The sequence below is a fragment of the Triturus cristatus genome, chromosome 12 (genome assembly GCF_964204655.1).
Source record: "Triturus cristatus chromosome 12, aTriCri1.1, whole genome shotgun sequence".
Taxonomy (NCBI): Eukaryota; Metazoa; Chordata; class Amphibia; order Caudata; family Salamandridae; genus Triturus; species Triturus cristatus.
This window is the reverse complement of record NC_140595.1, coordinates 707,857,279-707,869,689: the sequence shown is the minus strand read 5'-3', so window position 1 is coordinate 707,869,689 and position 12,411 is coordinate 707,857,279. Positions and strand designations below refer to the sequence as shown.

The 12,411-nt window shown below is 40.3% G+C and overlaps 1 protein-coding gene across 1 annotated transcript in view; it reads left to right on the top strand.

The window, feature by feature from the left end:
* Positions 1 to 12,411, top strand: part of CTC1 (CST telomere replication complex component 1) — a 191,922-nt gene that overhangs the window by 10,055 nt on the left and 169,456 nt on the right. The window contains exon 2 of the mRNA XM_085636896.1: positions 12,030 to 12,217. Coding sequence (XP_085493022.1) covers positions 12,030 to 12,217 — 188 coding nt within the window. The remainder of the gene's footprint in view (positions 1 to 12,029; positions 12,218 to 12,411) is intronic.

Sequence of the window (12,411 nt, the reverse complement as noted above, 5' to 3'; positions counted from 1 at the left end):
TTTGATGCACCCAGTATCACTTTTTCATACTTAGTCAACCGACTATGTGACATGTACTGAGTTCTGCTTCTTGTCAAAAGAATTGCCACATTGTGAGGTACGAATACCCTTACAGGATATCCCATTATGATTCCCTCACTCTGTTCCAGGCTCCTGCATGTTGCAGCCACAGATTTCAGAAAACCTGGTAAACCCACAGCTACAGGGTCAAGTGTTGATGAGAAGTACGCAATAGGCCTTCTCAATTGTCCATGTTTCTGATTAACACTGAAAGTGCACATCCATTTCTCTCACTGCAGTACAGCTCGAATTCTTTTTCATAGTCAGGCATACCCAAAGCTGGAGCTTCACACATTTTACTTTTGAGCTCTTCAAATGCTGCCAATTGTTCTGCATCCAGATCTAATGGATCTGTCATTTCACTTTTTGTCAATTTAATCAGTGGCTTAGCTATCAGGGAAACATTAATTATCCACTGACGACAATAACCCACCATACCCAGGAACATTCTCACTTCTCTCTGGGTTTTTGGAGCTTTCATTTCTCTGATTATTCTGATCCGTCAGTAGTCACTTTTCTCAGACCTTTTTCAATATTGTGTCCACGATAATGAACCTCTTTCTTGCAAAATTGCAATTTGGCTGGAGATACCTTTAACCCTCCATCTGCCAGATGATTCAGTAAAGCTATGGTATCCACTTCACAAGCTTCACGTGTCTTTGATGCCACCAATAGGTCATCAATGTACTGCACTAACACTGAGTTTTCAGGCATAATCAAACTCTCCAACGATTTCTTCAATAACTGATTGAATATCGAAGGACTCTCCGCATACCCCTGTGGGATTCGACACCATGCTAAGATACGCTGGCCAAACCTAAATGCAAAAATCGGCTGGCTGTCATGATGCAATGGAATTGAAAAGAACGCATGACACAAATCAATCACTGTATACCACTCAGCATCATGTGGAATTTGATACAGAATCACTGATGGATTTGGCACAATAGGACAACATGCCACCACAATTTGATTAACTTTTCTCAGATCCTGTACGATCCTAAATTTGCCATTAGGCTTTTTCAGTCCCATTATCGGTGAATTACACGGACTACTCAGTAGTTCTCTCAGAACTCCCTGCTGAATCATTTTCTCAATTATAGGAGTTATCCCTTCAATTATTTCTGGTGTCATTTTGTACTGAGGAATGTTAGGATATGTAATTCCCTCTTTCACTGCAATTTTCACTGGATCTACATTATTCATCAATCCCACATCCTCTCCTGTAAAATCCCAAACTGCTCTTTTCACTGTGTCTCTCAGCTCTTGAGGCAAATCCTCCGGATTAAACACAGCAAATGCACCAATTAACTCACTTTCTCTATTTTCTAGAGTCATTCGGTAGAAAACATCATCATCTGGTGTCTCAAAAGCTATTCCATCTGGTGTACAAAAAATTGTGCAATTCATCTTACACAATAAGTCCCTACCTAACAGGTTCACTGGACTCGTGTCACAGACAATAAATCTGTGCATGTCTGAAAATTTCCCTATCTGTACTCTTACTGGTTCAGTAAGACGTGTTCTGATTTGTGTATTGGCTACACCAACTACTTGGATTGCTTCATCCGAGAGAGGAAGATTTCTAACATCTGTTGACCTGACAGTTGATCTTGTCGCACCTGTGTCTACCAAAAAAGTAACACTCTCTTCATTTATTTTCCCATCCACAAATGGTCCTGCCTGGTCTATTTCTAGAGTTGCACCAAGTATGCACTCTTCCTCCTCTCTTCGGCACCGTCAATAATCACCCTCAGACTCACTCCCTTCACTCTTTAACAAGTACTGCTGTACTTTGTTAGAACGTTTTGGTTTGTTTGCCTGCTCATCATTGTAGAATCCTGAATCCTGATTATACTTTTGTACCCCTCTATTCTGCGGCAAGGGCGGTTTTGGCTCTTGACTCTGCTGTCTCACAACTTTCTGTTGTTGCTGTTGATTATTCCCTTCGTTCTGGTTCTGCACCTGTTGATTTAAAGGTTTACTCTCATTACTCACTAATGGTGGATTAGGACATTCAGATCTCCAATGTCCCAGCTGGCCACAGTTGTGACAAGGGAACTTTTTCTTTGCTTCCTCAAGACTTCCTTTCCCTTTTCCTGCATATCTGGGTCTATTTCCTGCATTATTCCCTGGATTATTCGCCTGTTCCACTAACTGTGCTTCCTGTCTTTCTGCAACTTTCACTTGTGCCCACATTGCTTTCTCTTTCAGCTTTCTTTGTTTTGCTTCAATTTCATCACTGAAGTATTTTGCATGTCTCAGAATCTCATCTACTTTTTTACTCTCCCAATCCACTGTGTGTTCACGAATTCTCTCACCAATTTCAGGTCTTAGACCATATACAAATCTGTATACAAAGTGACTCAAATCTTTGTCACCCAGGTGTTCATCTCCACTGAATTGTTTAAAAGCCAGTATCAGCCTCTCGTAAAAAGCATGAACTGATTCTTTTGCTTCCTGTTGTGTTCGATCTATCTTAACCCAGTCTGTCTCTTTTGGAGGAACTTTACTCTTCAGGTATACCATCACCTGATCATACTTCCTCATTACTTCTGGATCTGGTGCCCCTGTTCTTGGATCTCTTGGATATTCCTCAGTAGGCCAACTCACAACTATTTTACACTCAGTCCACAAGTCTGCTGGAACAATTATATCAAACAGACTATTCAGGTCAACCCACAGCACTTTTGACAATTTCACAAACCTATCTACCTGCCTATACCACTCGACGGGCTTTTCTCTCAATCGAGGGAAATCATTCGTAAATGATAAAATATCCTGTCTAGTCCATGGAACATGTACATATCCTCCTCCAGGTATTTCTCTCATAGGATAATTATCCACTGGTATCTCTTTTTCTCTTACTGGAAATGCCGAATAAGTTGTTCTATCTACAGATTCCTCTTTTTTCTTATACCACCTATCTTTCCACTTTTCTACATCACCCCATCTTCGCAATAATGCCACCATTTCTTTAATCTGTCCTGTTCTACCAGAAGCATTCACATTTTCAATGTCCTTCTCTGTAAAATCCATCCTGTAAGTTCTCTGTAAAGCTTTCACTTTATCAATGTCAACTCCTTGTTCATTTGCTATTGCTCTTAGCCTATCATGTGTATTCCTTGCTCTCCAGGTAACACTTTTGCACATAAACAACAGCTCACCATCATGATGACTCTTCAGTATTTCTATTGGAACTGTTCCTGTCACAAGCTCTTCTAATTCTATACGTAATCTAGCCACATCAATAACTTGTGAATCCTTATCCTTTTTCTGAAGAACCTTCATCCAATCATTCAAATCATCAACTGTTATTTCAGCAGTTTTCCTCACTGGAACCACTCTCTTTTGCGGTTCTAAAATTGGCATCCCTGAACAACCAGGTTCACTAGTATCCAATAGTTCACTACATGTGTCATGTCTTGTTTGTCTCAGGTCACTTCTTTCTGCTCTTTTATCTGAATCTCCTGAAGGACCAACTGAATTTGTCAAATTATTCCCAACATATGGAATCACCAGTCCATTCTCACCTGCTCTCTGTTTGTCAAACACAGGCATAACTGGACCTATTGTTACAGGCACCGTAACAGCTTCCAGATTCTTCGTTAACTCCCTAATTTTCTCAGTCAGTTCTGTTGTCGTTTTTGCTAACTTTCTGGCATTTTCCTCACTACTTCGATTCTCTCTCTCCCTGAAAGAACTATTACTTCTTGATTCAGGTGTCACTTTTTCTTTCTCAATAATACAGACTGTATCTCTTATCGGAGAAACAATTGGTGTACTCTCATCTGGTTCTGGTCTATATGGAGGTGGTCTCTTGTAAATCATGTCATTTAAGACCTCATCATCATATTCATTAACTCCAACTGCTCCCTCTTCAATTGTTCTCATAGGATATAATCCCTCTGACATATTAACATCTCGCCATCTTTTCATCCGATCATGATGTGTTTCACGATCATGTCTCCTCCCAAACATGTTCCTGTAATACCCTCCAGACCTTTGCTTTTCTCGCTCATGAACTTCCTCTTCCCATTCCACTAAAGCCTCGAACTGCGTAGGTCTCGGCTTCGGGTCCAGACGTACCATCTTTTCCCGTAAATTTCTCAACACGGCCAAATTAAATGAACCATGTTCTGGAAATGCTAGAACACCATCTTCTTTAGTATACCTAACCCAATTCTGCAACCATATACAGGTATGTAATCCATATTTCGCAACCATGAAGGATGCAGGTGTTTTCGCTGGAGGTAGCAACTCACCCTCTCTCGTTTTAACCTCTTTATCCTTGGTAAACCATTTTTTAACTTTCCCAAAGAATGTTTTTTTCTTTTTCTCCTCTTGATAATACATTTTAGCGCTTACTAAAACTTTCTACTCTCTCCGTATTATAAATATACAATACGAGCTTTTCAACCAATAGCAGCGCGACTCACACTAACGCACCAATCCTGGAGCGTCTACGTCACTAAACAGCTCTTCCAATCCCTGCGCGACTCACACTAACGCACCAATCCTAGCGCGAACCCTATTCTGATCCACTATCCAATCAGAGCGCGGACTTTCTGACGTCAACAGTCGCTGCAGTTTGTCTCTGTCTTCTGTCTCTCGTCTACCCCTCCTTTACAAAATCTCTCAGTAGACTTCGTGTCAAAATTTCTACAAAATCTATTAGTTACAACATAAAAACATCTCCATTGTCTGCTTCGCTAACCACAGAATAGTAAAAGAGAGTCTACTTTCATAAGAAACCTTTCATTGACACAGTAGCACTTCTTCTACTCTGCCCTACTAACATACATTCATTAACTGTTTCCTCTAGGACTTATCCAAAGAGTCTTACAATCAACAAAATGTACAAACTTTCACGCACATTCATACAAAGGAAATATAGTACATGCACACAGAATCCTGTTCTCGGGAAGCAGCGCACAATCTGTCCCACTACAGAATTATAACATACATTAACTAAGCAACTTCGCCCAGTTCCTCAAACAAGCTCAGAGAATACCTATTACTCCTCCCGCGATAAGCTTTAGCGGAAATCCTTACGGATCCCTGGGACTTAAAACCAGAGTTTCAAAGATAACCTTCACTACGATACATACTCCTTACATACCAGAAATATCTAATAGTAACATACGACGATGTCACTGATTCCGAACCCAGACAATGTGAACGCGCAACTTCAATTGTCACACGTTATTCCTTACAATCCCGTTTTTCCCGAGAGCAGCATATACTTCCCTCTGCTCTACTACGGAACTGCTACAACAGCTTCCAAGTTCCAGAAGCACTACATATAACTCAACATGACGACTTCAACATATAATATTAGTACATATACCAATATCGACAAAATAAAATCAATAATCAATAAGCCAATGTACAAGCAATCTTATCAGATCAAGACAACCATCTAAAACCATCCTCTGCTACCAGGAAATTGATAGAGATCAGGGTATCTAAAATATGCCCACTACCACGGATAGAGTAATCACACAGTTACACGCACATACATTCATCATACGCTAGGGCCCATTTCACTAACATACGCTCAAATACTCTACCAGCAATAAACCTGTGGAAAGAAAACACCTAAACACCCTGCATCAATATCAGGTCGATCAGATCTGGTTTAGTGACTGTCCTAATCAATAACATAATCTACACAACATATACAATAATGATCAAAAATATAAACCCAATAATTGACAAGAAAGAAAATTCAACACCATGTTTAAAATTATATTGCTTTATCTAAAATTAGTCAAAGTAAAATCAATCAGAATAAATCATTTCTCATAGTTACCTATTCTAACTAAGTGTCAGAACGGGTCAGGACAAGTCTCTCGGTAAAGTCTTTCAAGACAAAGTCCTCAGCACGATCCTCAGCAACGCAATCTCCCGCAGCAATGGTAAAATGGCAAGTGGCAAAGCCCTCCCTAGGCTAACAATTTTTATAGTAAAAATTACAATGGAAACACTCATCAAGTTTGCAAAATACACTGAATCACTGAGCAGAGCGAGAAGGAAAGGATGCAACATTGCAACATTTGTGAACCTCCGCTCAGGAAAAATACACATAGCGAAGACTACGGAACAGGAACCAAGAAAATAAAACATGTATCACATTTAATCCGGCTTCTCCTCGGCCATCGAGCCACAGTTCAGAGTTTTCCTCTAAGGCTCCTTTGTCTTTCGAGATTGCCAAGGACACTTTCACTTCTCTTGGAGAACTCCCAAAAACTGCTGCTGTCCTCATGGAAAGTTTTATAGAAGGACCATGGTCAGTCAACTTCAAGACCATTTCCAGCAGGGGTCTCCCTCGTCACGTCTTTCACATATTCACTCGAGGCCAGGCTTCAAAATTCAGCCATCTTAATACAGCCTCCATAGGCCACAATAGACCATCTTTAATTAAAGAGACAAAATAAACGTTACTACAGCATAATGATTAAACAGTGTTAACCCCACTAATACCCTTATGTGTATGCATTTATCTAGCTTTTGCGACATAAAAAAGCATTAATTCAGACAGCGTTTTGTGCTCAAAATAAACAGCACACAGCAACGTTTAAACATGAAAACTTGCACGTTATTTTTTAGAAAACAGAAACAGCACACGCATGCTAACCCTCGTGTAACTTTCTCTTATGTTAAGACAAACGGATTGATTAATAAAAACACACTTGCACAAGACAGATAATTAATTTGTTATTTATTAATAATTAATAAAACGCATAGACATACTAGAGCTTCAAAAGCCCCTGAATTTTCTAAATGAAAACTCTGCTCCAGCACATGTTACTCAATGCCACATAATCATAATAAAATTCTTAGCAGATAGTTTACATTCATTTACAAAGCCATGTACAATAGAGGAACACAGTGCACTATTGATGGTACTGGCATCAATGATGTGTCGACGTTTTGACCCCTTAAACCATGTAGGTTGGTTTTGGTCCTTACTGACGGGGTCTTCCTCAGGACAAAAGTGAAGGTGAGGACAGAGGGGCACCGTATTCTGATAGAAAACCTAGTAGGTACAAAGTTTCATCAAGGACGATGGGGCTCCAAGGCTACAAATGGCGTAGGTGAGAGTGATGAACACTATCTTAAACATGGATGTAATGTGTTGATTCCCAGTGTTTCTGGCAAAAGTAGAGAATTTTCCATTCACCTCTGCATTAGATATTCCATTAACTGTACCCAGTTGAGTTTAGAGATCTAATGTCACCTCTAGATAGATAAAATGATTGACACTTTCCAGGTGCTACTTATTGACCCATCATGGCTTTGTTTTGCAAGCTGGGCAGTCCATTGACATCTCCTTCGATTTACACAGCTTTGTTTTTAAGATATTGTGATTCCACATATATAATGTTTTTAGTGACTAGACACTGAATGCCAGTCAAAATTTTGGAAATGAGAACTGCACCATTGGCTTAAAGTAGCAGAAGCAACATCTACTTAATTCAGCCTCCAGTTAATTGATATAAGGAGTGTAAAGGAAGGGTGCAAAAATTCTCTCTTGCTTTTCTCCTTTCTCCACTGTAAATTAAGTGGGACATTTCACATTTTGGCTAATTCTTGCTGCTAACATAATGCAGACTGTAAACAACAGTGCCATCTAATCTCTGTCCACTCCAACAGTTTGGATCTGTCCTCCATGTCGCAAGTGGAGAACAGATCCATGAAAGCTAAATGAATGGTGCCACTCTGATGGTCACATATTTACATGCAAGCAAGTAGATATGTAGATAGTCACTCTGTCTCAAAGCCTGCTCTGAATCCTAGTGGCATATCACAGATAATCCCTTCCATCTTGACCCAGTCTTGACACCTGCCCAATAGCATGCTCCCCACAGCCCGAGTTCAGAGGTGATATTGGACTATAGCAAGGTGGTTTGCCTCTGATGCCACATTTTTTCATAATTGGAATTATACCAGAAGAAGACCGCATCTTTTGGAGTGTTATGGATTGACAGGAAGCATTTAGAATCCTTGGTCAATAGGATGGCCCAGTTCTCAAGGTACAACTTGTAGACATCAATTTTAACCCCCGTTATAGATTGAGGGCTCTTATTTGATGGACTTCATTCAGTCTCCTCGTTCGCCTCATCCACGGTAAACCATTTTTCATATATACTTGTCCAGTAACTGAAGGCTGTCTCCCAGGCATCATAGAAGCCGTAGAAATTAGAAGTGTTTGACATCGAGATATCCGCAGATAAGGTATCGTCCTTTACTGGCTTTAGACCAGCAGGCTGGTCTCGCCCTGCAGTCAGCCTTCACCTGCATTCTGAGTGTCTGTAGGTTTCCAGAAGCTCATCTCCAGCTCCTTCTAGCATATTCCAAAGCCTCCCTGACAGTTTTCTGAAATGCACCATCATGATCAGCAACATGCCCAAATTCCCAGCCTTCCAGGGCTTGTTTGGCACCACTAACCCTGCTTCGCCTAGGGTTACCATCTTTCCATAAGACAACTGTGTGTGTTCTTTTAAGAGTCTGCAAAGGTCTGGGCTTGATACTAAGTATTACTGTAAGGAAAATTTTATTTTATGTATTCATTTGTAACATTACTTTTCTGCCTTTGTTTGAATCAATTATTAGTCGGGGATCGTTAACATAGCTCTAGAACACATTTAAAGGTGCTCTCAATTCATATTTGCTGTTTGAAATACGTACAGATAAGAGCTAAACATACCGACTTTAAGGGACTTTGCTTATTTTTGTACCATCCAGGACTTTAAAATACCAGTGGTGCTGGTAGAAAACCTGCCAGGTGGCCAACCTAACGTCGGCCTATTGACAGCTAATCATGTACTCTCCCTCCATAACGTCCTTAGGCCTGGAGAAGACCCAGGCAATTCATAAGCTGCTTCTATTGCAGCAGCCCTTGCAGATATACAATCCTTCCACACAAGCAAGTATAAGAAATAGTCTGATTAGTGTGTGGGATCATCTATTTGAAATCCCATAAAGGCATTGTGAAATGGACAAGTTGGCTACTGAAGAATAATCCCATTTGATGTAATGATGGCCAAGACTCTGTGCCTGAGATGGTTTTGTTTAAGCAGATTGATGGATATGGGACAGTGTACATTGTGAGGAACACATGTAGAAAAGAAATAATGAGTGGCTTCTTAGCAAGTCTCAGACAAATTTTAGCCTTTAAATGAACGGGTTGTAAGGGAGCAAAAAATACAAAGTACTAAAGGATACAAGGAGTTGAGCTCACCTTAATAACTGCAAACAATTATTGCTTATGATATAAGCATTAAGATGAATTGTTCTTCAAAAAGCACACAAAGGAGTGTAATTCATAAGAAATATTTAGATGTGCTTTCCCGAATGATCTATGAGAGGAAATGCTAGCTTGCAAGCTCCGAACGAACACCTGTGAAGATGGATGGTGTGTCATTCCAATTTTTTCTAAGATTTAGGTTTCTGGCCTCGATGGTTTCCCTGCTCCATGATAAATGACATTTAAGATAGTATGAATTGCCACCAGCTAAATTGTTTATTGGTTTTCAGCACATAGACGGAATTGAATTCCTAGATTTTTTTGGGGATTTAAAAAAGAAATGGAATCCATTAGTTCTTTGATAGTTAAACCAGACACAAATCTTTGTCGTGCTTCCCACACCAATACCCCAATAAACTATGATGCCTATTTGTTTTCAAAAGGGCATGCAAGCAGTTTGGGCAAAATTAATGGGCCCAGACCGCACCTGTTTGTTTACGATTGGCAAACAAATATCTGCAGGGTGCCACCATGCTCAAATATGTACATAAACACAGATATTTCTTCTCTTTTGCCCTTCTGTCCTTGTTTTATCGACGGCATTCGGCTGTGTAATGTGACATATTCCTGCTACATAAGAAATTCAACTTTAGACTGATATCCTCTCTTAGGATGAGGATTATTGGCAAGTTCTTCCTAACCCTTGATCTTAGGTGCTGCAATTGACACTGTTGTCCTTCACTGATGCAACAATGGAGCCACTAGTCAGGAGTTTATGCCTAAACATGTAGTACCCGCTGATTTTGAGTCTTCTCCCTAAGCCCGCCTTATTTGCTGATGCCCATATTGTTTGAGACAGATCTCTCATTTTATGGCTCATATTGTAAATTACCTTGAGGCTTTCGAAATGAACTTCTTAATTTCTTTTGGATAAGATGGGGTTTTTTCATTAGATGGACATCAGTATCACAAGGTGCCTCTCACCACCGGCTCATCACAATGTTTGTGGAATTGATAACTGATCTTTACAAGAGGTTGAAGAAACAGACATATTTGCTGTCTTTTGGATTGACAAAATATCTAATACAAAATAGATTTTATGGGTCAGCACACTATAGCTTTGACATTTTCTTTACCACACCAGCTAGGATGATGCTATCACAAATTAAAAAATATATATATTAAATCAGTAGGCAAGACTCAAGGCACAATTCAGAGGCACTTGTAAAACAGGCTGGTATTCCCAACCTGCTCTCCATCGGATAGGAGAGTTACTGATACTGGGGGCTTTGGTAAGTCCAGGGGGACAGAAATTGTTAAATTATGAATGGCCCCCCATAGAAATGAGGAATTCCTGGTGATATCTGTAGTATTGAATTTGTTTTTTTAATGCAATAAAGCCCTTTTCTAAAATGTCGGCTACCCTAAAGTCTAGTTGAATTTGCTGAGGCAATAATATTGTTTCATTCATAATTACCTATGACAATTCCAAAAATGTTGAATTTTAAAAGTTTTTTACATGCATTCTCTAATTTAGATAACTATACACCAATTACTCCTTTGTACCCCTTCAGGCTTTTCACCTATGAACCCTTTAAACCCAGAACTATCCCCTAATGCTACCCTCCCCTTAACCCAAAAGCCCCTACTTGCCTTTTAATGTTACCAATCCCTGAATCCTACAAACGCATAACTATCTCTTAACGCTACCTTTCCTGAACCCTAAAAACAAGTCACCCCCTAAACACTCCCTTTCCAGAACATTAAAAGCCCCTTACTATCCCTCACCGATACCTTTACCTGAACATAAACACCTTACCCCTTGTTGCTACCTTCCTTAAACCCTAAAACCCGTACTACCTGTTAACTCGACCCATCCATGAACCCTACAATCTTGGAACTACCCCTTGATTCTACCCTTCCATTAACACAAAAAAAAACCTTACTGCCCAATAAGGCTACTGTTCCCGCAACCTAAAAGCCCATTATTTCCTCTTATTGCTACACTTCTGTGAACCCGAAAAAAATCCTTACTACCCCATAGCACTACATTTCCATGAACTCTAAAAACCTTTGCTGCCTTGTTATGCTACCAATCCCTGAACCCTGAAAACCGTGAATTACCCCATAATGCTACCCTTTCCTGATCTATAAACCAATGACTACCCCATTGCTACCCTTCCCTGAACCCTAAACTCCCCCAACTACTTCTTAACACTACCAATCTCTGAGCCCTAACAACCCCTTACTAATCTGTTGCCCCTTTCCCCACCTCGCTGTAAATGCTCCTCTCTAGCATGAGGATGCCTCCTTGCCTTTGTTCCCAGTACATTTACCTTTGCCCTATAAGGCACAAGACACTCTGAGTTTTTTTTAGAGCTACTTCTTTCATTGTAATTTTCCAGTAGACCACAGTTTTGATGTGACTTTTTTCAGCCTACTTTTACCCACCATAATAGTTTTACTGCAAACAAAACAGGTGACTATCCCTGAAGGGTCTGATGCTGCTGACCATCAGGCAATTGTCTTATGTTAATGTCCAGTTAACACCTTCTGGCTAGCTCTACTTACTGTGAAGACTTGTAGCTGTTGGCCTTGCGGGCGGCCATGTTATGTGTGGTGGTCGGTGGTTGGACACAGGGGACAGGGAAGCTTTGATGTTTTTTCCAGGCCCTAATTGATCAGCCACTCTCTGGTTTCCTCTATTTTCTTACAGGAAGAGAACTGGCTGTTGGCCTCGCGTCATTATACTGAACATGCTCTGCTTTTGGAAAGTGAGTTGACCCCTTCTGTGCAAAGCTTTGAAACTCTACACGCAGCAGTAATCCAAAGCATAAAGAATGTCCTTCACTCCAACACTAGCAGCACGGAGCCAGAGCGGACCCACTTACCTCTCAGCTACAGGTAACACAACCAGTCATCCAATCCACCTTTCTAGCAATAGTTCACTGTGTGGGAAGGTTAGGTAAGAGTAATGATGGATATCACTTGTCTGAAATCCAACCCTTCACAGAGTTGTAAACTTGAATTCTGTCAGTAATTCATAAGCAATTCTTTGCACGCCATGAACCCCTCTCCCGTGCTAAGAGGGCCTTATT